At 38.5% G+C, this 22,538-nt stretch overlaps 5 protein-coding genes across 16 annotated transcripts in view; 4 read left to right on the top strand and 1 right to left on the bottom strand.

Moving 5' to 3' along the window:
- Positions 1-2,205, top strand: part of Tlk (Tousled-like kinase) — a 49,776-nt gene extending 47,571 nt beyond the window's left edge. For all 12 annotated transcript variants that reach the window (XM_069042612.1, XM_069042622.1, XM_069042613.1 and 9 more), the window contains one exon: positions 55-2,205. In XM_069042612.1, coding sequence (XP_068898713.1) covers positions 55-273 — 219 coding nt within the window. In that variant the 3' untranslated portion in view covers positions 274-2,205. The remainder of the gene's footprint in view (positions 1-54) is intronic.
- A 416-nt stretch (positions 2,206-2,621) lies between these two features.
- Positions 2,622-12,454, top strand: ca (claret). Its single transcript, XM_069042611.1, has 11 exons — positions 2,622-2,941; positions 2,991-3,127; positions 3,181-3,494; positions 3,546-4,064; positions 4,114-4,346; positions 8,044-8,430; positions 8,490-9,005; positions 9,055-9,349; positions 9,400-9,852; positions 9,904-10,296; positions 10,638-12,454. The coding sequence occupies exons 1-11, from the start codon at positions 2,829-2,831 to the stop codon at positions 11,895-11,897; spliced, it is 4,620 nt and encodes a 1,539-aa protein (XP_068898712.1). The 5' UTR covers positions 2,622-2,828; the 3' UTR covers positions 11,898-12,454.
- LOC138126829 (uncharacterized) lies at positions 12,409-13,208 on the bottom strand. The gene is made up of 3 exons (XM_069042627.1): positions 13,034-13,208; positions 12,745-12,984; positions 12,409-12,693 (listed from the first exon to the last, which is right to left on the bottom strand). Exons 1-3 carry the CDS (start codon positions 13,071-13,073, stop codon positions 12,452-12,454), a joined length of 522 nt encoding a protein of 173 aa, XP_068898728.1. The 5' UTR covers positions 13,074-13,208; the 3' UTR covers positions 12,409-12,451.
- A 60-nt stretch (positions 13,209-13,268) lies between these two features.
- On the top strand, positions 13,269-13,966 carry Phf5a (PHD finger protein 5a). The gene is made up of 2 exons (XM_069042626.1): positions 13,269-13,545; positions 13,597-13,966. The coding sequence occupies exon 2, from the start codon at positions 13,598-13,600 to the stop codon at positions 13,928-13,930; it is 333 nt and encodes a 110-aa protein (XP_068898727.1). The 5' UTR covers positions 13,269-13,545; position 13,597; the 3' UTR covers positions 13,931-13,966.
- Positions 13,967-13,997: 31 nt separating this feature from the next.
- On the top strand, positions 13,998-15,602 carry LOC138126827 (cytosolic non-specific dipeptidase-like). The gene is made up of 3 exons (XM_069042625.1): positions 13,998-14,935; positions 14,988-15,318; positions 15,376-15,602. The coding sequence occupies exons 1-3, from the start codon at positions 13,998-14,000 to the stop codon at positions 15,583-15,585; spliced, it is 1,479 nt and encodes a 492-aa protein (XP_068898726.1). The 3' UTR covers positions 15,586-15,602.
- Positions 15,603-22,538: the final 6,936 nt, after the last annotated feature.

The raw sequence follows: 22,538 nt of genomic DNA, 5'->3' as shown, positions 1-22,538 counted from the left end.
GAATGTTTTGGTGTGGAGTCGAAATATTGCACGTTGGTTGGATGCGTGTTTCAGAGTTTCATAAGGAGTTGCCTGGCGTACAGGAAGGAGGACCGCATCGACGTTCTATCACTAGCCAAACACGAATACTTGCAGCCCCCCATGCCTAAACATTCGAGAGTGGCGTCGAGTCAGCAACAGCAGCAACAACAACAGCAGCAACAGCAACAACAACAGGCGGGCTCGTTTTCGACGGGACTTTTCGGGGCAATGAACGCTTCCTCTTCATCTTAGTGCAGTGCTGTGTTTATTTAAGTTATTTAATTCATATGTCTAAAAAATACTACTCATAAAAACGTACATTAGTTAATAATTATTGACGATTTTAGTGGGACGTTGAGATCAAGATTGGACTAGTTGCGTGGTGAAAATGTTGTTATTTCGAGTGCGAATGTTGTAAAAAAGACGCGCAGTGTGTGCGATCCAAGGACTCTTTCAACTTCTTTCTCTTGTTGCTTACGCTTCCCCTCGAGGGTTTTTGTTATAAAGGTTGGATCGAACTAGAATCTTAGTGTACTAAAGCAACACTGTTATTTGTATCTCGCTCTCTGGCTACTTTCCTCATATGTATGGATTAAACGCAATATATACATATATGTGTACATTTGGTTAAATATCTACCTTTATAATGAGAACCAAAGTCTCAGTCCAGTTCAATACAGAAACAAGAACAATAGTCTGTATATGTTTCCTTTTAAGCTATATACATATAGAACATTATTAAGTTATTTTTTTGAAGTGCCCTTGCTTTGTACCATAGTGTGTATTTGGTTCGCTGCGTCCTGTTTCCCTTTCATTAAATAGTGTATCGTATACAGAAGGCTCATGTTTGTATCCCCACATAACGCGAAAATGGCCGCTTATTAAATCACCCTGGACGTATTTAATAAGCTCATTTTTTCCCAGCAGCTTTTTGAGACATTTTTGTTTTCACAGACTCGTTCTAAACTTCTAAAATTTACATTATCTAGGGCGTAATATTAGTATTAAATGCGATTGAAGTCAATAACCTCAATATTAAATTATCGCGATATACAGTGTGCGGCACTAACAACGTTGTGATTATGTAAACGACATTTCTTTGTATTATCGACATGTACGAATATATAACTTTATACCTGTTATTTAACCGCCATTTTATTGTTCTTTTCCGTGGTTAAATTGGGACGTTTTTTGAAATCACTTTGACCAGTTGTTGTTTTGATTCACGAAAAGTGGTCTTGAAAAACGCCAACTTCAAGTCGAATTTATTAGAGACAAGTTGGTAGAAAGCATTAGCCGTAATATTGTATCAAAATTGTGAACAAATTTAGTTGAGTAAAAGTAAACATTAACTAGGAGTCTTATTAGGACCTGTTTGAACGCGGCGGCGGCGGCGGCGGCAGCACTTCTACCTACCTGACGGATGGGGCCGACAAGAGTATCTCCAACCTGTCGGTGGCGGTTGCGGCATCCGCAACGGCCACCGGCATGGCAGCTTTCACGTCACCGTCTCAAAAAACGTCGTTCGCATCCTGTAAACATGTGCCACACTGTATAAGTCTAGTTACATGTTACCCGCTAGCTGGGTGTATATATTTGAAAGCTTGTTACTTTATATAGTGGGGTTATTGTGAATTTTCCATGAAAATGTCTCAAATATCCGATCTGAACAGTTGTTTCAAGTGTACCAAGTGATGTGGAAATGTACGGACCTAGTTTGTACAGTGCACAGTGTACATTACAGAGTTGCTGAATAAATTAGGGTTGTGTGTAAAGGTCAACGTACATTCTTCGTCATCATTGTTTTGTAAATATAATGAAGCTGCAATATAAGAAGTGAATGCCAAACATGTCCGATATAAGTAAAACTCGCAAATAATGATTAAAATACATGTTACTTATTTATACTGTGCTGTTTGTGTGGGTGGTGCGCCACAGACATTGTGATAAGAAATTAACTAAGAAGTCATGTCTTAGAAAAAAAAACGCAAAATGTATCGTTACTTTATTGTTTATGTACTTGTATCTATACTTTTATTTTATACAACGTTCACAGTTTTTTTTCTTTGGTATATCTACCGTTGTAAATACAGTGTGTATGAAGTACACAGTAAAAGTTTTCAAAACCAATTTAATTTATTTCCTCTTCAATTTTATTATAAAATATAACTTTACTAAATTTAACGCATATTTTTTTACAACCTGCTTCTTAATAACGCTTCTACACACTGAAAGGTGAGTGCTTCATTCATAACTCCAACTTCATTCTTCATGTCTTTCGTTAGTTAACCTTCAGTTTCAGATTGAGGTCAGAGGGCAGCACCCCCCAACTCAACCCACTATAATCAATAACATCGATATTTTCAAGGTTCAACATCCGTTGTAACAAAACTTTTATTTATTAAACTACATAATGCAAAAACTAAATAAAAAATAAAAGTAAACAATCGAAAGTTGTTTTTGTCACCTGACCTTGAACTTTTAGGTTTATGCAAAGGCGAATAAAAAATAACGAGAACGAGGAAAGTATGCGTGAATGGTATGAAAGAATTATTTTTTTTGCATGTATGTATTGGGTGGTAGAGGTAATCAAGTAAATACCTAAAAGTGAAATTGATTGAAAATGCAAATGCGACAACGTGCGCCACTGGAGCGAAGTAAATGTCGTCGACGTCGTCTGTCAAAAGTGCAAACGTCAAAATTTTGAATGATTGAACTTGCCCCAATAAATCGATTTCTAAATAAAACAATCATAAACAAGTGATATATAATGTAAACATTACCGAGACGTATTAAATGTAGGAATAATGACGACCGCACAAGATGTCTTTGAGTTGAAATGCATTTTAAGAAATATAAAAATCAGGCTGTGCTCTCGAATCGAGAGTGGAGTGAAACAACTACTGGCCCTAGTCACAAGGTAAGTTCTTGTTTCGTATCAATCCGACTGCTACACGCTCTGTTTCCAGCGACGACGAAGTTGTCTTGCATTACACCTATGGAGAATTGCCTTCTGTCATAAAGAGAATTCCTTGGTTAACAGACTCCAACAAACTGATCCAAGCGATTTGTTTTGATCCCACCGCGACTTGGCTCTTAGTTGTTTGTGAGTCAACCTGCACTACCCCAAAAATCAAGCCAACCCCTTTATTTTTACAGCCATTGACGGTTCACTGTACATAATCCCTGCACTGAGTTTAGCAGATAAGAAGCAAAAAATTGACTGCAAGTGGTCACTGAACGACTTGACTCATTTCCCAAAACACTCTCAGACTCCTGATTCCAAGCCCACTTGTGTGGTTTGGTGGCAAACTCTAGATTCCAATCAAAATGCGCTAGTAGGATATGAAAGTGGGGCTATAGCTCTGGTCAGTTTGACTGACGGTCGATGTTTGGGCTGCTGTGCAATATCTGAAGCTGTAACTCGCCTCTCTTTGTGCCAGGACAACACACTGGACTCTGTTTCGCTACTGGTATTATTCAAAACAATTTGTGTTGTCGTATATTTTTTGTGTTTTTGGTAGATCAACGGTGAGAGTGGTCAGCAGTGGCGTTTGATGCTTGAACAGAACTCAGTGGGTTGTTTGTGGCCACCAGAATCAGCAAATCAGTCAGATGACCTGACAAGGTCTAGATTGTACAATTTAAAACAGATGGGGGTTGATAAGTTGGCTTCACTCAAGCAGAGGCTGGTGGAGGCGAGAGGAGGCAGGAGGGACAGTCAGAGTGACACAGCAAGCGAATCATCACATTCAGAATCCACACATTCAGGCCCTGAGCTGTTGCCTTGTCTTTGTGATACCTTCTTCGCACCACAGTACGCTAGAAGTCGCTATTTATTTTCCGCGTTTTATAAACCTACGAGCTTGCTGACCGTGCACGCAGTCGATGTAGAATCGGCGCCTTTATTCGTGCACAAGCTAATGATGGGGACCCATTCTTTGTTACTGACGGATAAACTGATTTACACAATTAACGATGATGGAGATGTCGTGTCGGTGGTCAGTACGCAATTGTCTGAGTGTAGGATGGAAGGGGATGCTGTAAGTTGTGTTTGTCAGTCTGATGTTTCATTAAAAATATTCTTTTCAGAAATTTAATTCGGACGCGCTTGTGGCACAGTTTACCGTCGAAAAAGAAAAAATTTTGAGTATTTACAAATTGACGGATTTATCTTCGGGGAGAACTAGGAAAAGTAAAGATGATCACAGGAAAGAGAAGCTGTTTGAAATGCCTAAATGTGTGGGAGATTTGAATTTGAGGAAACCGAAAATTGATACCTGCATAGTGGTCACCAACACTTCTGTTTACAAGGTCGTTGTTTGGTAAGTGAAAGTCACGACCTGCTATATTATAACGCACTAGCCCACTACTAGTAAGGTCCCTTCAGAACACTTTGTTTTTTAAGGATTTTGACCTTGTTTTCAAAGGTATATTTTAAAAAGCAAAACTATATGGGCTTGTCTAGCACACAACACTCTTTTATACTGTTTTTAAATTAGTTTCGCAACTATATAAAGTCTGATGAAGTCCCCATAGCCCAATATTACATTTGCGCAACTTTTTTTCAAGTTTTGCAAAGCTGCGAAAATGTAATGTCGGTTGCATTGAGAAATTGGCCAGGCTCATTATTCCCCGTGAATTAAAGTAACGGGTGACTATTAAAATTTTCACTTAGGGTTAGCTATGGATCATTCTTTGTTTTCCGTTGCACCTTAGACACTGACAAGTTTGACATTTCAATAAATGTTTTTTCTCTTAATTTGGTTATGTTTCAATTGTACTGACTGACATTTATCGTTCGTTCTTGCGTGTGTCTAAAGTAACAGAAAAAATAAAAACTCGTTCAAAGTCAACTCTAAGTGAAAATTTTAATAGTCACCCGTTATAAGATTATATGGCCCTTTAAAAGTATTTGACCGGAGATAAACGTCCCTTTTGTCGCAATTGCAATAGGCGGTCAGCCCAACCATAAATCATGCTTCAAGCAATTCTCTGTTGTGAATTCCAGAGCCGGCCTCAAAACAAATGCGTACCGACGAAATTATATTTATTTATTAAATATACAATACTATTACAAATCATCTTTACTGTTTTCAAGACACAAAGTACTAAAGGGAATTTCGTTACAATAACAAAATGTACAATAAACATCAAAAACATGTTCAATCACAAATTTTTAATCCCTGCTCTGAACGAAAGAAAAGGGATGCAGCTGCACGAGCCGAGACAACCATCTTAACGCCAATATTGGTTTCCATTATTGGGATAATTTTAGTGCTGCCATATAATCTTATACCTTAAGCGTTACTTTACCTGTATATATTTTTTTTATCTTGTCATAATGACCGACTGTGATTCAATAATCTTATATCGTTGGTATTAATTTTATATTGTTAGTGCCTATGTAAAACACATTAGTCAGTTGAAAAGAAAAATAACAGTTCCTTCATGACAGGAACAATTTTGGTACCTTTATGCCTTAACAATGTCATAATAAAGAAAAAGAGTGTGTGCTTAAGACCGCACGACAGAAGTAAAAACTTCTATGATGCTCGTTACTGATTTTAAGTAATATGTACGGTCGGTGGACAAATAAAACTGGGACACTTAAAATTTAATCTATGTAAATCAGACCATTTAATTGTCAATATATTTGTCAGTATCTATAGAATATGTCATACGAAAGTTAACCTATTTGTGACAAAGCCGTATTTAAACGATGCAAATTTGTAAATTTTGACTTATGTGATTGTCATTTTTGTCCCAGTTTTATTTGTCCATCGACTGTACCTATTCTATAAAAAATATATCATTATGGATGACTTGGAGGAATAAGGAGCAGGGCATAAATCAACATCAAACATCAAAAATCTGTATTTTTCGATAGAAACTGCAAATACGTCCGCTTTTAGAGGTACCTACACTCTAGCAAAATTTGTGAGGTTAGGTTTGGATGTTTAAGTTTTATTTTCTTGACGATGATATTGAACACAACACAAGTTTTCATAGCAATACCAATACCCTGTATTATAATAATTTGTCCATTTTCCTCTTCACATTTTGCTACACAAATTTTTCCAATAGATGAATTGTTGAAGCCGTATAATTGAAAATTACGTATTAAATCACCAATCCTACATTCATCTGTAAACTTACAATATTTGTCGTGTCTTTATCGTTTATATTATATAAAACCATACAGGGTATTTCACGAGTGATAATGAGCCTGACGGAATAATAAATTCAACCCACAATACATTTTCAAAAAAAGCCGGACATTTTAATGACAGTAGCCAGCTTTTTTCGGAAATATAATGTGGGTTGGGGTTTGCATTTTAAATTACGTCAGGCTCATTATCACTCGTGAAATATCCTGTATACAGGGAGATTCTGAAATAAGTTTGGAAAAAAAATGTGGAGTATCCTTGATACAAAATAATTCTGCGTAAATGACTTTTGGAGGTGAAATCAAAAGGATGGAAATTACCCTATATCCTTGTATTTTCAACGCCTATGAATAGGGAAAATTTGTCCGAATTTGTTCATTTCATTAGCAGCCATTGTTATACTGTATACTCCATTTTTTTTTTAAATCAATTGTCCAAGTGTTGTCATGTTGGTATAAGCCACTGATTATTTGATAGTTATTAGATTGGCAACGTAAAATGTCAACTGTATGTCAGTCATTTTGATGTAAAGGCGCTTGCGCTATTGAAGGCGCAATTACATTTAAATAAAAATACAAAGTTAAATGAGTTTCCGAAAACAAGGATCTAACACAACGAGAAAAGTTGGCTATGATTAGATTACGTGAAGAAATGCAGACAGAAAAACCGACCATACTAAATTGCAGTAAAGATGCACACATCATATTCGAGGTATTTTCTTTTAATATATAAAATCATTAAAATTTAATATATGGGTTCGTCACTGCGAGGAACTGATTAGAGAGGACTGGAAAAAATTGATGGGAAATCTACCAATTGAGGACATTCCTCTTCCGCAGAATCATATTCGGAAGACGATTAGGGGTTAGATTCTGAAAATGAATAGGTAAACTGCTTATATAACCCATTAAATAAATTCCCATTTTCCTGTATATGTTAAGTTGCATTTTTTAGTGTGATTATCGTCTTTATTTCTTGTCTTTTGGTATAAAATTTGGTTTTCTGACATTTGAAAATTACTGATATAACCTCAAACCTGATCTAGGGAGATTTTACGATGAGGTGTCCCGAAACGAAAGGTTTTAGGGTGGTACAGCCTGATCTTTGAGGGAATTTTGACATTGACAATTGATTTAAAAAAAAGTTGGACTATACATCAACTCCACAATAAAGTCGCAGGTTCAAGCACACTGCTTTGTAAATGTTTCTATGGAAATGATCGAAAAGAGTTACGTTTGTGACTGACGGTCACCTTTGTTGCTAAACTACCAAGATAATCAGGTAATCACCTTTAACTCAGCAGCGTACTAGCAATTTTGAGAAAATTTTCAATCATTTGTATCTCGAAAACGAAAAAACTTTTATAAGAACAATTTTTTGTCTATGACTTCTTCTCATTATCACCAATTACCGGTGTTTTTTTTTCCAAACTTATTTCAGAATCACCCTGTATATAAATATACAGTTACTCCTGCACCTCTGCACTGAAGTCAGTCAGGTCACAACACAACGTAGATACAATGAAAATTTAAAATTGACAAGTGACGCACAGTTGATTGTTTTTCGCTCGCTCCGCTAAAAAACTCGACTCCCTCGATTTTAGCTTGCCGTGTCGTGCTGCGAACAATTTTACCGTGTCGCATGAAACTAATTCACTGCCCGGGAATAAAATGTATGTGGCGCGCCTACAGAAGTTTTCACTTAAAAAAAAATGTGTTTCTGTTGAAAATAAAAATTTTCGTTTCAAAAATTGGAAAGTTTGATCGAATTAAAAATCAAAAACGATACATCTGCTACACGAATTTAAAAGCTTAATAACAGCGGCGTTTTGGATAAAACATTTTCTTTCCAGTTGTTCCCCCATCAACAAGTTCGTTCATTACGTCACCGTCGAAAACGATTTGGAAAAAGCCGAAAAACTGTCGCTCATTTTCGGCTTAAATTTGCAACAACTGTTGGAAGCTTGCGGCGACCTCATGATATCGAAAGGATCGTTCCATTCCGGCATAATTTTGTACAAACAGGCGAAAGTCCACTTGTTGAAACGAGTCCTGAAGCTTGCCATCTCGGCCGACTGTCGGACACTTCTCAAATTTGTCCATCTCTGTCTGAGCGCTAGTCGAGTAGATATGTCGATGGCGACCAAAATTCACATAGGAAACCTGGCCGTTATGGCTTACACTGAACTAATACTGAGACACGGAGGACACGCTAGAATGTCCAACACGAAGGACTTCATGTAAGAATCGTTAATGTCACGAAGGAATTTGGGGAATTGTTTTTTGTTTGCACTCGTAGGAATTTCTTGCGCTACGAAGAATTCTACGACCAGATTTTGGCCGTGAACGTGGCGTGCCAGGCGGGTCATTGGAACATTGTCACTCTGTTGGCCAAATGTCGCGGTTTGCAACCGGAAGTTGTTTCAGCTTTCGGACAAATATTGCAGAGCGCCAGAGCCCCAAGACCTAACGATCGAGAGTTTTTGTTCGCCTTGTCTGAGCCGAGTCTGACCCAGAGCCTTGTTGTTTTGCCCCAAAGCAGTAGAGAGATCTTCAATTTTATTCGTACCAACGTCGACACTTTTCCCGTTGAAATCCTGCAAAGATTTGCCGTACAGCTGGACCCGAGTCAACCTTGCGTTATGCCTCTAGTCAACAGGATCTTTTTCACGAACAAGTATTCTTCTAGTCTTGACACAACCATCGAATCTATCGATCTGGAGAATCCGGATAGAACCGTCGTCACAATCAGGGATTTGATCGAGACGTTTTTGTTCGTTTTGATTAAACTTGTGGCCAAGACAGACAAAGAAGAGTAAGTGGGGAAACAAAATAAAAACGAAATAGAGTGTGTTGTTTGTTAGGTACACCATTAAGTTGTTGGACAATGTGGAACCAGCAGAGTCTCCTGAAGTAGAGTGCCTCCTCGAGAAAATGCCAGATTTGCACCCCCTAAGCTGCGGCTACGAGCACGCCGCAGTCGTTCGCAACTCCTGCCTCTACACTATGGGCGTCTCCAGCGCGGGTTGTCTGGGTCTGGGGCCTCTCCTGACCCAGAGCAGCCCCCCCAAACTAGTCCAAACTCTAGTCGACCTGAAAGTGAAGGTCTTGAGTGTGAGTTGCGGTCGCAAACACACTCTTGCATTGACGGACTACGGGGTGAGTTGCGGCGCCACTTTGACCCTCCCAAGCTTACTTAACTTTCACAGATTTACGCGTGGGGTTCTAACGCTTACGGCCAACTAGGCCTCGGTCCCTTCATCCAAGAGAGCCCCTACCCGCAGATCGTGACTGCACTCTCCTTCAAGAAGATCGTCGAGGTCACCGCCGGACAGTACCACAGCTTGGCGCTGACATCTAGCGGACAAGTGTACACGTGGGGGTGGGGCATACACGGACAGCTCGGCCACGGCAACTGCGACAATTTCTACTACCCCAAATTGTTGCCTTTCAAGTACCAAGCGGTGCAGGTAGCGGCGGGACACGCCCACAGTTTGGTCCTGACCAACGAAGGTAAACTGTACGGGTTCGGTTCGAACGTTTTCGGACAGTTGGAGAGTTGTCAGCTCGATTCGAACAAGTCGACGAGGCCGGTGTGGGTTTTGTTGTTGCCGGACATCTACACGCCGATAGAGAAGGTCACGACTGCATATTTCCACAACGTAAAAGAGGGACGCGATTGGTCGCAAGTTTGTTGCATTGTGTATTTGTAGGTTGCGATTCGGGCCGATCAGGAGGTCTACACTTGGGGCGCCAGCCCCCAAGAAGTACGAATTATGCAATCGAAGAATCTGCAGAAGCAGAACGGTTTGTCTTTGAAGGGACCCGACTCGTGGAAGGCAAGCGTTCACGTGTACTCCAGCACGAACAAGAAGCCGATAGAACAGGTCGCTGTAGGCTACAGACACTCGGCGATCTTGCACAGCGGCAAGATTTTGTGGGGTAAGAACAAGGACGACGAGTTGAGTCCGCCGAAATTGAAGGACAAAGACAACATCAGCTTTTTCACTCACAAATTCATACACGTTGCATGCGGGCTGGACTACACCATGGCCATAGATCAGGCGGGGAAGCTGCTAGCTTGGGGGAGTCCGTCAATGGCGCAGGTTAGTGGTTTCGATACCTGGAATGACACCCATCCGTCCGCTTCCTATTGCGATCTAAAATAAAAGGAATTAGAGCAGGAATAAAACTTTTAACTTGTCAAAATGACCGGTGACAGATGACGTTTAAAGTTAATCATGGCCTGCTCGAATTTATTTTATTTTTGACAGTGAGTGTCAAAACGCAAATTTTGACAGCTCACTGTGCTGTTCTTTCTTTGGACGAAATTTACTAAATGCATCGATCTAGACCTAAGCTTGTCAATCTCAGCTTCCTAGTTACTTAATACCCAAGACCCAGTCCTCCTTGGAGGTTGTCGCGTGCTAGTATCGATGTTTTGCAGACGATCCTCGGACGGCCGTTGGACGAAGACAGCAAAGCCTCCACCGAAGGCAAAGTGATCATATTTAAAAATACTCGCCGGGTGATCAAATTTCCGAACAATTTCGACGGAAACGCTGACAACTTCCCGGTCGAAGTTCCCGGCTTACCGTCGATGGCCATCACCTTCAACCCCACAGATCACAGACTACTGTTCGGCAAAAAATACCTACCTTATGCCGTTTTACAAGTCGAGAACGATCGAGACTTGGAACAGTGTTCAGGTCCCTTGAGCAAGAACACGTCGCCTCTCAGCTTCATCCAAAATATTCCCAAATTCAGATTCGGCCAAAAGACTTTGCACTTCGTGCTGGAAACGTATTACGGTTTTTACGACACAGAGAACGTCATGTCGCGGTGTCTGGACGTGAATAATTATCAAGGGGCGAGTAAGATAGCGATGCTGGACGGGCACTTCGGGGACAGCTTGGGGTTTCAGTTGACGGCGTTCAAGAAGTACATGGATTCGTACGACATGGATTTGGATTCGATTTTTGTAAACAAAGAGGTGTACGACAACATAAAGGAGAAGGAGCAGGATTTTGTCGAGTTTGTTGTCAAGAATATCCAGGAGGATTTCGGCGAGAAGAATTATATTAATTCGCCGGCGCACATTTTGAGCTCTAGCTCGTCCCTCGACAGCATAAGGCAGTGGGGGGACGACGTGGAGCACCAAGGGGGCTGTGAGAGCCCGTGCGAGATGTCCGACATCGGAGATATACGTCAAAGCATGACCCACTACGTACAATCGCTTAAAAGTAACGACAATTCGCCGCCGATCTCGAGCGTTTCCAAACGAGTATCCGAATCGGAGAGTCTGAAGAAGAGGGTTTTCAGCGACGACGAATTTATAGATCTAGAGATCAAAGATAAAGAAACGAGAGATATAATCGAGAACGCTTCTAAACTGATCGAATTCTACATCAAAAAGATTTACGTTTCTGAGAATCACATTTTGATGCAAAACGTCTTGATGAAGTGCATCGATTTTTGGTTGACCAACAACTTGCCAGTTCCTATTTTAGAAAATGTCCTGTTGAAAAACATGGACAAGTACTTTTACCCCCTGTCGATTTTACTCTTCTGTAAGAATTTCAGCAACGGACTCGACGACGAAATTATCAAAGATAAGGGAGATTCGGCGGGATTTTTAAAAGAATTTTCTACGAAATTTTGCCTTCACTTGTGTTCTATGGTATTAGAGAATGTTAACAAGACGTAATCGGTGCTTTCCAGGATTATTATTACATATGCCATTTCTTGCTTGTTTGATACGTAAACGTCACTCCTTTTTTTTTCTTAGGCGGTTATAGGAAGGGTGAATTGAAATTGGATATTGTTTGAGAAGTTTGAAAGCTCAGATTGGATCATACTACTATGCTAGTCTTCTTTAGATCTCATTTGATGTGTAGTCGTTATTTTTAGTTGTCTTCCAGTTTTAATCTATTGAGATCATACATAATAGGCAGAGTTCATAATCGAGATCGCTGTTAGTCCGAGAAATCGATAGGGTTGTGCAGAGGGTGCAGCTATAATGTGACTATCACAGATCATCCAGTAGTTAACATTTTAAATGTGATAATGTCTCAGCGTCAAGTTGAAGAAGCACAATTTAGTTAACGCAGCACATCAACTTTAATTTTTATTTACAGATTGTGATTACCTGGACTAAAAGTCCTTGGAAAGTACGTACTCAAGTGTTGTATTTTCAATAAACTCATTGCAATAGACCATTGTATTGTTTATAGTTTTTATTTAATAAAGCAATTATCAAAGTTACATGTCAGACTCATCTAAATTAGCTCCTGGGAGTGAAATATCTTCAACGCTTTCTTCTAAAAGCTCCTCGATGTAATCGCCTGAATTTAAGAAAAAATTTGATTCTGGCATTTCAATGAACATATCTAAATCTGAAGAAATCTCAGGTGGGGGAGTCTCCAACGCGCGATAGTTGCAGTAAGAACGCAAAATATTTAAACTATCTTTTTGTGACAAGTGTTTTATGTCTGAAAAGTCATCTAGAAATAAATCACGTGACAATCTCCTCGAACACAAATTAACAACCTCACCTTCAATATCCTTAAAAGAATAAGTGTCATAATTGAATAAATCGTCGTCTTGTGCGTTGAGCTCGAGAGGGGCTAGTTTGTAGTCACATTGGGGTTCAGGTTTTTTCAACTCTGGTCTTTGTAGTTGAGGTTTAAGGTTTCTTCTGATATCAGGGGAAGTACCATTGACTGCTCGATCAATAAATGGTCTTCGCGATAGTGTGTTGGTGGCCCCCGGTTTCTTGGGGACACTCGCGATGTCTACGACGATTTGGTGAAATGATTTCATAAATTATTCAAAAATACTTACTCTCTTGAGAAAACACTTGAATGGCCGGGGACGAAAACATTTTGTTCCTTGGAAATCAATAAGATTAGTAAAATACTGATTGTTTGCAAGAATTCGTGTAAAAGCCGGTACAAATTGAAAACGTCACATTTAAACGTTTTTGTTGGTTTTTCAATGCAACAGTTGTACCAACACAAAATTTTACTGTTGCTGGGCACGTTTTTGCGGAAATCTTGAATAGATTCAGATATCCGCAAAATAATTTGGTTGGCTGCATTGCGGTGAAATTATTGAGTGTGATTCTTTTGTGAAATATTTTACAATATTTATTTGATTTAAGGCTCTGCTTGCGAATATTTCTCTTTAGGAAATAGACAACATAAAATGAAGATATCTTAGTTAATGCTGAACTTAAAAGGAAATTACTGAAACTGAAATGTTGGAGCTTTAACCACTTCCCAAGTCGTAAACATAACCTATAAAATTTAGGATAAGGAAACGTTTTATTTCGAAATAAAATAATTTGGTTTTAGGTAAGTGGGAATGCGATTTAACTGAGCGTTGGTGTAATGTAATTTTTGCAGTATGGCCAAGCATCATCCAGATTTGATTTTCTGCCGGAAGCAGCCCGGAGTAGCCATAGGAAGATTGTGCGAAAAATGCGACGGGAAATGTGTGATTTGCGACTCGTACGTCAGGCCTTGCACCCTAGTCCGAATCTGCGACGAATGCAATTACGGGTCATATCAAGGCAGATGTGTAATTTGTGGTGGTCCTGGCGTCTCAGATGCCTACTATTGTAAAGAGTGCACGATACAAGAAAAGGACAGGGATGGTTGTCCCAAAATCGTGAATCTAGGCAGTTCAAAGACAGATCTCTTCTACGAACGGAAAAAATATGGCTTTAAAAGACGTTAAATATTGGTTTCTATGAAATAAATAAATAAACAATTTTGTTTGTGTTTTTTGTGACAGTTTTGCCGCAATGGTTTACCCACATTCTTACAGAACAGAGCACAGCGAAACGAGAACCACGAATAGCGTTTATGGAGAATACTACGCCCAGCATCAGAGCAAAAAGATTCCGATCCAGCCGGATCTCCTTAAGATTATTCAGTTTATCGACTCGCGCCGCGACAGATTCTTGACGGATTTGTCGAACATCGTGAAAATTAAGTCGATATCGGGGAGCTTGAAACATAGAGCTGAGTTACAAAGTATGATCGATTTCACCCAAAACTGGCTTTTCAATCACGGTCTCAAGTACGAACGGTTCGACATTGGCTTTCACGAGCTCGAGGGACAAAAGGTTAGACTTCCGACGATTATTTTGGCGACTTTGGGAGAAAACCCGCGGAAGAAGACTCTCTGCATTTACGTAAATCTGGACGTTAAGCAGCCTGACGAAAGCAAGTGGGACACAGATCCTTGGACGGTGACCCAAGTCGGTAATTACATTTATGGGTGCGGGGTCGCCCAAGGAAAAACGACTTTGATGCACTGGTTTCACGTGATCGAGGGGTTCCAGAAAAGTCACATTGATTTTCCTGTGAATCTCAAGTTTATCATAGAGTCGATGTATCATCACAACAGTCTGGGCCTGGCGGAGTTTCTGTCCTTGAGAAAACACGATTTCTTTGTAAACATCGACAATATAATAGTTTGCGATTCGGAATGGATAGGTGAAAAACACCCTTGCGTCATCTACGGAACCATCGGAGTTTTACATTACGATCTCTTTATCGAGAAAGTGGAAGGCTCCAAGACGGACCCTCGCGACGATATGGTGAACATATTCAAAGAAGTTGTCGACGAAGAAGAGCACATTTTAATACCGCACTTTGAGGACATCGTGACGCAGATTACTCCCGAAGAAGAGAAAATGTACGAAGACATTTGCGACTTCAACGTCGACGACGTCAGGTGCCCTTCTCACAAAAACAAAGTGTCTTTTAATACAAATTTTACTTTGCAGGGACACTCTTCCTCCCTTCAAGCAAAAATGGGACAAAGTGAAGCTCCTGATGCACTACTGGAGGCTGCCGTCTATCTGGGTGGGTGAAACTGAAGAATGCACCTGCGAGAAGAAAGACGCGGACATTGTCAAGAGACACTTCATCGTAAAACTAGTGCCGAGGCAGATTATCGACAGAACAACCAACCTCACCATAAATCACATCAATAACGTGGCGAAGCATCTCAATATTGAGAACAAAGTTACCTGCGAGGCTACTTCTGCAACCAGATATTGGCACGAGAGTGTTGCTAATCCCAACTATCAAGCCGCCAGGAGAGCCGCCATCCAAGTACTAATTAATCCGCGAGTTGTCGAACTAAGTTAGAGTTAATTTGTTGATTTTAAGATCTATAAGGAAGATCCCAATATGATCAGAGAAGACAGAGCCAGGGTCCTGCTCACTATACTCGACAGAGTCCTGGAGAGTAACATTCTTCTGTTGCCGCTAGTGAGTCGTGGGTCCAACGCCGGTGGCGACAACGAGAACATAACCGTGCGCATTTTCTACGAGAGTACGAAGCTTCTGGCCGCTTATTTATTCCAATTTGCAAAATAAAAAGCGATTGAATCAGTTTTTAGCCGTTTAGGATGTCGCTAATGCTCTGTTGGAGTTGATTTTTTTTCTCCGGCTACCCGCTCGGTCGGGGCCAACAAAACGATATTGCTGCACCGATTCGATTTTATTGACGATTCGGGACAGCGCTAATTATCAACGTTGAGGGTGTTATAGCTCCGAGATGATGGGACGTACGGCTGGTGCGAGGTGGTATATGTAATTATGGGCGCGGACCTGTGGAGATATCTTGTCACGATTGTGTTAAGTATAGTGTTTGGTACACCAATAATCGGACTGGCGGGCCAGAATAACTCTGCTCGCTAATCGAGTGGGCGACGAAGCGACTCCTTCGCTTGGCCGACTGCTGTGGCGATTGGTACTTTATTAAAAATACCCGCTTGATCGGAATACGGAATTTAATATGGATGGATACAATCCGGTCATGGTAACCTTACCGAGCACATGGTATTTCTTCGGTGCCGACTAATTAATCTGAACCATGCAAAAGCCAAGGTTCAGGCTGTTACTATCACGGAAATTAGATCGGGGTGGTTGTCATGATTTGCGATTTGCGAAATTCTCTCGACACCTAGAGCGGGGCCGACGATTTTTCTCCTGAAGACTGGTTCACACTTCGCGTGTAAACCCGCAGTTGTAGATTTATGGTGGTAATTTGAAAGTAGCGTTATTGACTTAATATTTCTTTTGTTCCGACGATGAGGTCGGTGGTAGTTAATTTTATGTAACAGACAACGACTATATTAACAAAGCGTAATGGCGAGGCAATAAAACTACGTGAATTTCATTCCAGCTTTACGACTCTAAAGTTACGACTACACCGCGGACGTAATATTTGCATACATCTTTTTTTTCTGCTTGTTCAGCGCGAATCTACACTCGGCAAGTTGCTTACAATTTGTGTGGCTTACGTTACGTTGCATTTTGTACAATTTCCAAGCGATACTTTACGTTACGCTAGTAACGTAATCGAGATTCACTGAATTTTATGTAGATAAGAAGTGGTTAAGTAGTTTTATGAGAAGTAAAAATTTATACTAAAAAATAATTTATGTGGAAATAATTTGCATTTCATTCTGAATGCAAACATATGCGTTAAGATGTTACGCTTAATGCAAATCGTGACGTTTTAGTGGCATTTTTTAATTAATTTTGTTTAAAATTCCCGGCTTATACACATGATAGATTTGACGTTTTGTGACCAACGTATCTTATCATAACTGTAATAAGAATTGTTAGCATAACGTAGTATTCTAATATTTTACGTTTATGTTTAGTTTACGACAAGTTTAAGGACGTGACGATGTCGTAAATTCAATTTACGATTTTTATATTGTTTAATGTGGCTGGGACGCGTTTGCGTACTGCAATTCGGCTAGAGATTTATTTACTACTTGTTGTGCACAACTTTTATACTTTGTTGAATTAATGCAGGTACTAAATTCTCAAAAACGATTTAGGTACTTTTGTTGGAGTTAGTTCTATAGTTTAGTGAACAGCAACTCTCAGAAACCATCGTCCCTCATGGCCTCATGTCTTTGTTGAGTATGAGTTGATTTATAATAATACCGTGCGATCAACAATTAGGAAGTACTTAGATAAAGGGCGGCCATGACTTTGACAGTGGCAGATTTTTCGTATCTTCGGTAACTCAGCTGATAAACGTCAAACAACTGTCACTATTAACCAAATTTTAACGCAAAAATGGTTTTTACCTCAGAACATAAAAGATTCATTATTGAATCTTACTTGCGTAATGGTGGAGAATGGATATACAGCGCTGCTGCCTGCTTTGCCGAATTTCGGCAAAAAATTCAAAATTTCAATTAAAACAGGTACAGTTGCGGAATTAAAATTTCGGGCAGTATTGTCAATGTCATGATATAAACTCTAAAACAACCTTTACGTTAATGACCTCATTTTTTACTCTTGGTATGTTTTTGTTTTTTGGCATTCAAAAATTGTGATTTGTGGCATAATAACGGGTGGGTAACATATTAAAGCGATGATTTAATTACACTCAGTGCAATTAACTCAAAATTCAAAATTGACTGCGTGACTGACACAGTAAAGTTTAATTTTTGAGTGTCAGTCTCAGTCATGATGACAGCAAAAAGTGGTTTACAGAGATTTTGTTGAAGTGACTGAAAAATACTACCCGAAATTTTAATTCCGCAACTGTACTATTGGGAGCACAGAATTTCGGACAGACTTCAAATTTGATTGATATAAGATGTGAAATAGGCTTTAGGTTCTAGACATATTAATAATCTCATTTTATTATCTACTATTGTCACATACCTATCATTTTGACAAATTGTATTCATCAATCCTGAAAAGTTGCAAGTGCTTTGATGTGATTTTCCGAAAACTAAACAGTCTTCGATTAAACTTTGGAAATCAATAAATAAAATGTAAAATAATTGTGACACTTTATTTTGAAGTTCAGTCAAAATTAATTACATATGACATTTAGGTATGACAATAAAGCTTAGACTACAACAGGTTTTTTTAAATGACAAATAAACTGCTGCCCGAAATTCCATGCTCCAAATAGTACTACTATTGCGGCCAAAAAATTTCGTCCCCCCTTTTCCTGTCATTTCACAAAAATTGGGTGTAGTTTAACCTTTATCGTCATTATGATTGACACATGTCAACATGTGAAGTGTGGTTATTCGTTCCTAAAGGCTGCTTTACAGCATACGTGAATGGAACAACAGTTGTGGACGAAATTTTTTGTCCGCCATTGTATATGCAACCAAAAATACTTCCATGCATCCACAGCATCTGAACGTCTAGATTTTAGAAATACGTCCAAAATCTCAAAGGCTTCTTTGATCTAAATAATTGTTGATCGCACGGTATAATAACTAATCAACATTTACAAGAATTTTAAAAGTACTATACCACAATTTTAATGGAATAAGATCGATGAAATAGTGAAAAGCAACATTAAGTAACTGTCAAAATTGACCATTTTTCGTGTTGGAAATCCAGAAAGTAGGTTTCATTTCATTAGGCTTCATTAAATACCTGGGAGTGAACGTGAACGAAAAAAATGAACGAAGCGCCGAAATCAAAGAGCGAATACAAGCAGCGAACAAGGCTTACTGGAAATATCAAAGATACCTAACGGACCATCACATTAGCAGAGCAACAAAGATAAAAATCTATAAGGCAGCAATTAGACCTGTAGCGACTTATGCAGCGGAAACAATGCGACTCACTAATACAGACGAAGAGAACCTCGGGATATTTGAAAGAAAGGTACTCAGAAAAATTGCAGGGCCAAGAAGAACAGAAGAAGGGGAATACAGGACACTAATGAATCATGAAATAAGGGACATAATCGAGGGAGAAGATATTGTAGGATTTGTGAAAGCACAAAGGCTACGGTGGTTCGGACACGTACAAAGAAGGGATACACAACACATACTAAGAAAAACCCTAAATTGGAGACCAGTAGAAGGAAGACCAAGAGGCAGACCAAGGATAAGGTGGGAAGACCAGATACACGAGGACATTAGAAGGATAGGAATAGAGGACTGGAGAATCAAGATTCAAGATAGGAAGAACTGGGAAAAAAACATACGAGCAGCCAGGAAGCAAGGCAGAATCTAACGATAACAAGAGAGAAGATCAAGGCGGAGTGATTCACCGCAGGAAAAACAGAATCGAAAAACTCCACCATAGGAGTAGCGTAAATTCGGCATCGAATAATCGCTTATATATATATATATAGGTTTCATTTCATCAAGAATAAAGAGAATTTAATTATTTTTAGATTGGTGTAGATTTAAATAGACTTCAGACTTGCAATAGAGAGATATTGCATTCAAACTTTATTTAAGTAATACATTAATAAATGCATGCGCTATGAAATAACACTACGCTTTAACGGCATAGTGATTTAAAGTTATTAGAGAGATATTGCATGCAAACTTTATTTAAGTAAAACGTTAATAAATGCATGCGCTATGAAATAACGCTATGCTTTAACGGCATAGCGATTTAAAGTTATTGCAATTTATCAAGGCGTTAACGTTATTAAAAGACATTGCAAAGTTGTCAAATAGTGTCAAAAATGGACGAAATGTTAGAAGCTGCAATTTTAGGTGGTGCAAATGACGATGATATTAAAGAAGCAGTTCATCACTTTATTTCTAACTTATTTCGCACTCAAACTTTTTTGAATTGTCAAACTGTTGACATATGAGAAATGTCAAAAATAACGTTAACGTCTAGCGGTATACGTTCGCAATTTACGTAAAGCGCAATGGTTATTACCGTCTACGTGCTAAAAATTGACACTTAGATGTCAAAATAACGTCTTTCTAAATACTGCTAACCGTTATATGACACTGCAATATCTCTCTATTGCAATTTATCTAGGCGTTAACGTTATTAAAAGACAATGCAAACTTGACAAGCAGTGTCAAAAATGAACGAAATGGTAGAAGCTGTAATTTTAGGTGGTGCAAATGACGATGATATTGAAGAATCAGTTCATCACTTTATTTCTAACTTATTTCAGTCAAATCACACTCAAACTTTTTTGAATTGTCAAACTGTTGACATATGAGAAATGTCAAAAATAACGTTAACGTTTTGCGGTATACGTTCGCAATTTTTAGATGTCAAAATAATGTCTTTCTAAATACTGCTAACCGTTATATGACACTGCAATATCTCTCTAATATTTGATCTAATAATGACGAACTGTTCTGATACTTAATGTTTTTTGTTGACGGCTGAAGAAGCAGCGTGAATTATTTGATACGTCATTTGTGAGTATTTTATATTCTGCTTTCCCAAAAAAAACATGACACCAGGTACCTATTTACTTTTAATGAACAATTTTAATAAAATTATTAGAGTTAGCTCAAAATAACACAGGACGACTTTGTGAATGGAATTTTTTATGTTAGAATGTTTTATAGCTACCACAAAATGTCTAGATATCTTCTTTTTTTTACCACGCAAGTCTTACAAACAACTAGACAAAAATGGAAAATACATAATCATCCAAGATCTGCAATATTTTAATTAACATTGATCCCATTGTATTTTCTTTTCGAAAAAATCGACCTTAACAACGACGAATGAATGATGTTTAAATATTCAACAATGTCTTTTTGACGGCGAGTTAACAGTTGTATCCAAGCCATCACAACTGTTAACCAAGGAGTATAGAAGTATATTATTATATTATATATTATTCTATACCTACTCCTTGCTGTTAACTCGCAGTTTCATATTTTGTATTGAACTTTGAAGTGTCACTTTGACAAACCAAATCAAGATGTCAGCGGTGTTACCAATATAATTTTTATTTTTTTTTTAAGTCAAAGACTCACTTTAGATACCAAAGTAGAAAATAGTCGTTTTTAAATTAAGTGCGTGAAGAGAGTGTTTTTTGTCATGAAATAGTAGTTTATTTGACGAGTTTGTGTGTAAATTGGGTCTTTTTTGGCACGAGTGGCCCATTTTAAAACGCAAGTGAAACGAGCGTTTTAAAGGCCCACGACTGCCAAAAAAGGCCCAATTTACACACGAACGAGTTGAATACAACGTTTTTTTTTCGACGAGCCCCTTAAAGTCTCCAAATCGCTTAAAACCTTTAAAATTAGCTTGACGTTTCGTTTTGACAAGTTGTGACATTTAACAAAATCCGTTCACATAGGAGAAAATTCTCAAATTCTGACAGTGTCGAACAAAAAAGGTCTTTTGGCACAAAAAACAACTTCACGCACGAAATATAACCAATATTTTTTCTATAATTGCTTTCAAAACTAAATTTTAAAATTCAAATTTTTGAAGGAAATCTGAAACATATCAACCAGTGACCATGTTGACCATGTTGCTAGGTAACTAATAAAAAACACTGCGTGAAGTGAAAAACAGAAAAAGTTTTGTGCGTGAAATCGCGTTTCACACACTGTTATGTATTGTTTCTATAGTTACTATAGTACTAACAACGTAAAAAAAATACACATAAGAAAATGACCCACTTCACGCATGGATAACTATTATCTATTCACTTTGATTGTGACCACAACGAAAAACATAGTAGGCGCTGTTTAGCTGTGTGCTGCATACGTTTTACACTAAATATTTGTGTGGTGTCAACATGATGGAAAATGTCAGAATTGTCAAAACTTGACCATGGTAGTAAAGCAATGATTTTTATGTATTTATCAATATTAATAACGGAAATCAATATTTGAAGTAGGAGAAACTAAAAACGTCTGTCTGATTCTGTGATCACGTCTGTTGAAAAGTGGAGTTATATCCAGGTACAGATTATTTAACGTAAAAATTTCGAAATCACCTCATGCAATTCTCGATATTAATGAAGAACGAAGGAAATGGTAATTTGGCAGCAAGACAAACGCGAAAAATGCCTGGTATAAAGGTAATCAGAACTTTCAATTAGCATTGATTAATACAAATATTTTCAGATAAAAACTAATCAGATAGAAAGTTCAAAAAAAAGATTTACAGGGGATGAAAAGGCAGAAGATATCAAACTACAACACTTACTAGCCAAAATGTACAACAAAAAAGCACAAATAGAATTAACTTTATTGGTGATGTTCGTTTTTGTGAGTTGTTTTCCCGTTGGCTTCAATAAATGTCTCGAAACAAGTCAATATTAACCGTTTGGTCCCAACTTTGAGAAGACGACGTGGCATTTTCTTTTTGAATTGTAAAATTTTGTACCAAAACTCAATTTTATAGATATGCGCACAGTGTACGTTGAAAAACGTTTGCGCAAGTCGTTCTCCATTCTGTCTTCTGTGAGCGTGACGTTTCTGTCAAAATGGCGCCTCCGAGAGTTGCCAACTGCGACTGGATTTAGTGTTATCTAAAATTCCCTATCAATAACCTAGCAACTGAAAAGTTACTACGGAGTGGTCACAATCAAAATG

This window comes from Tenebrio molitor, chromosome 3 (assembly GCF_963966145.1).
Source record: "Tenebrio molitor chromosome 3, icTenMoli1.1, whole genome shotgun sequence".
NCBI lineage: Eukaryota > Metazoa > Arthropoda > Insecta > Coleoptera > Tenebrionidae > Tenebrio > Tenebrio molitor.
This window is presented reverse-complemented; position numbering and strand designations above follow the sequence as displayed.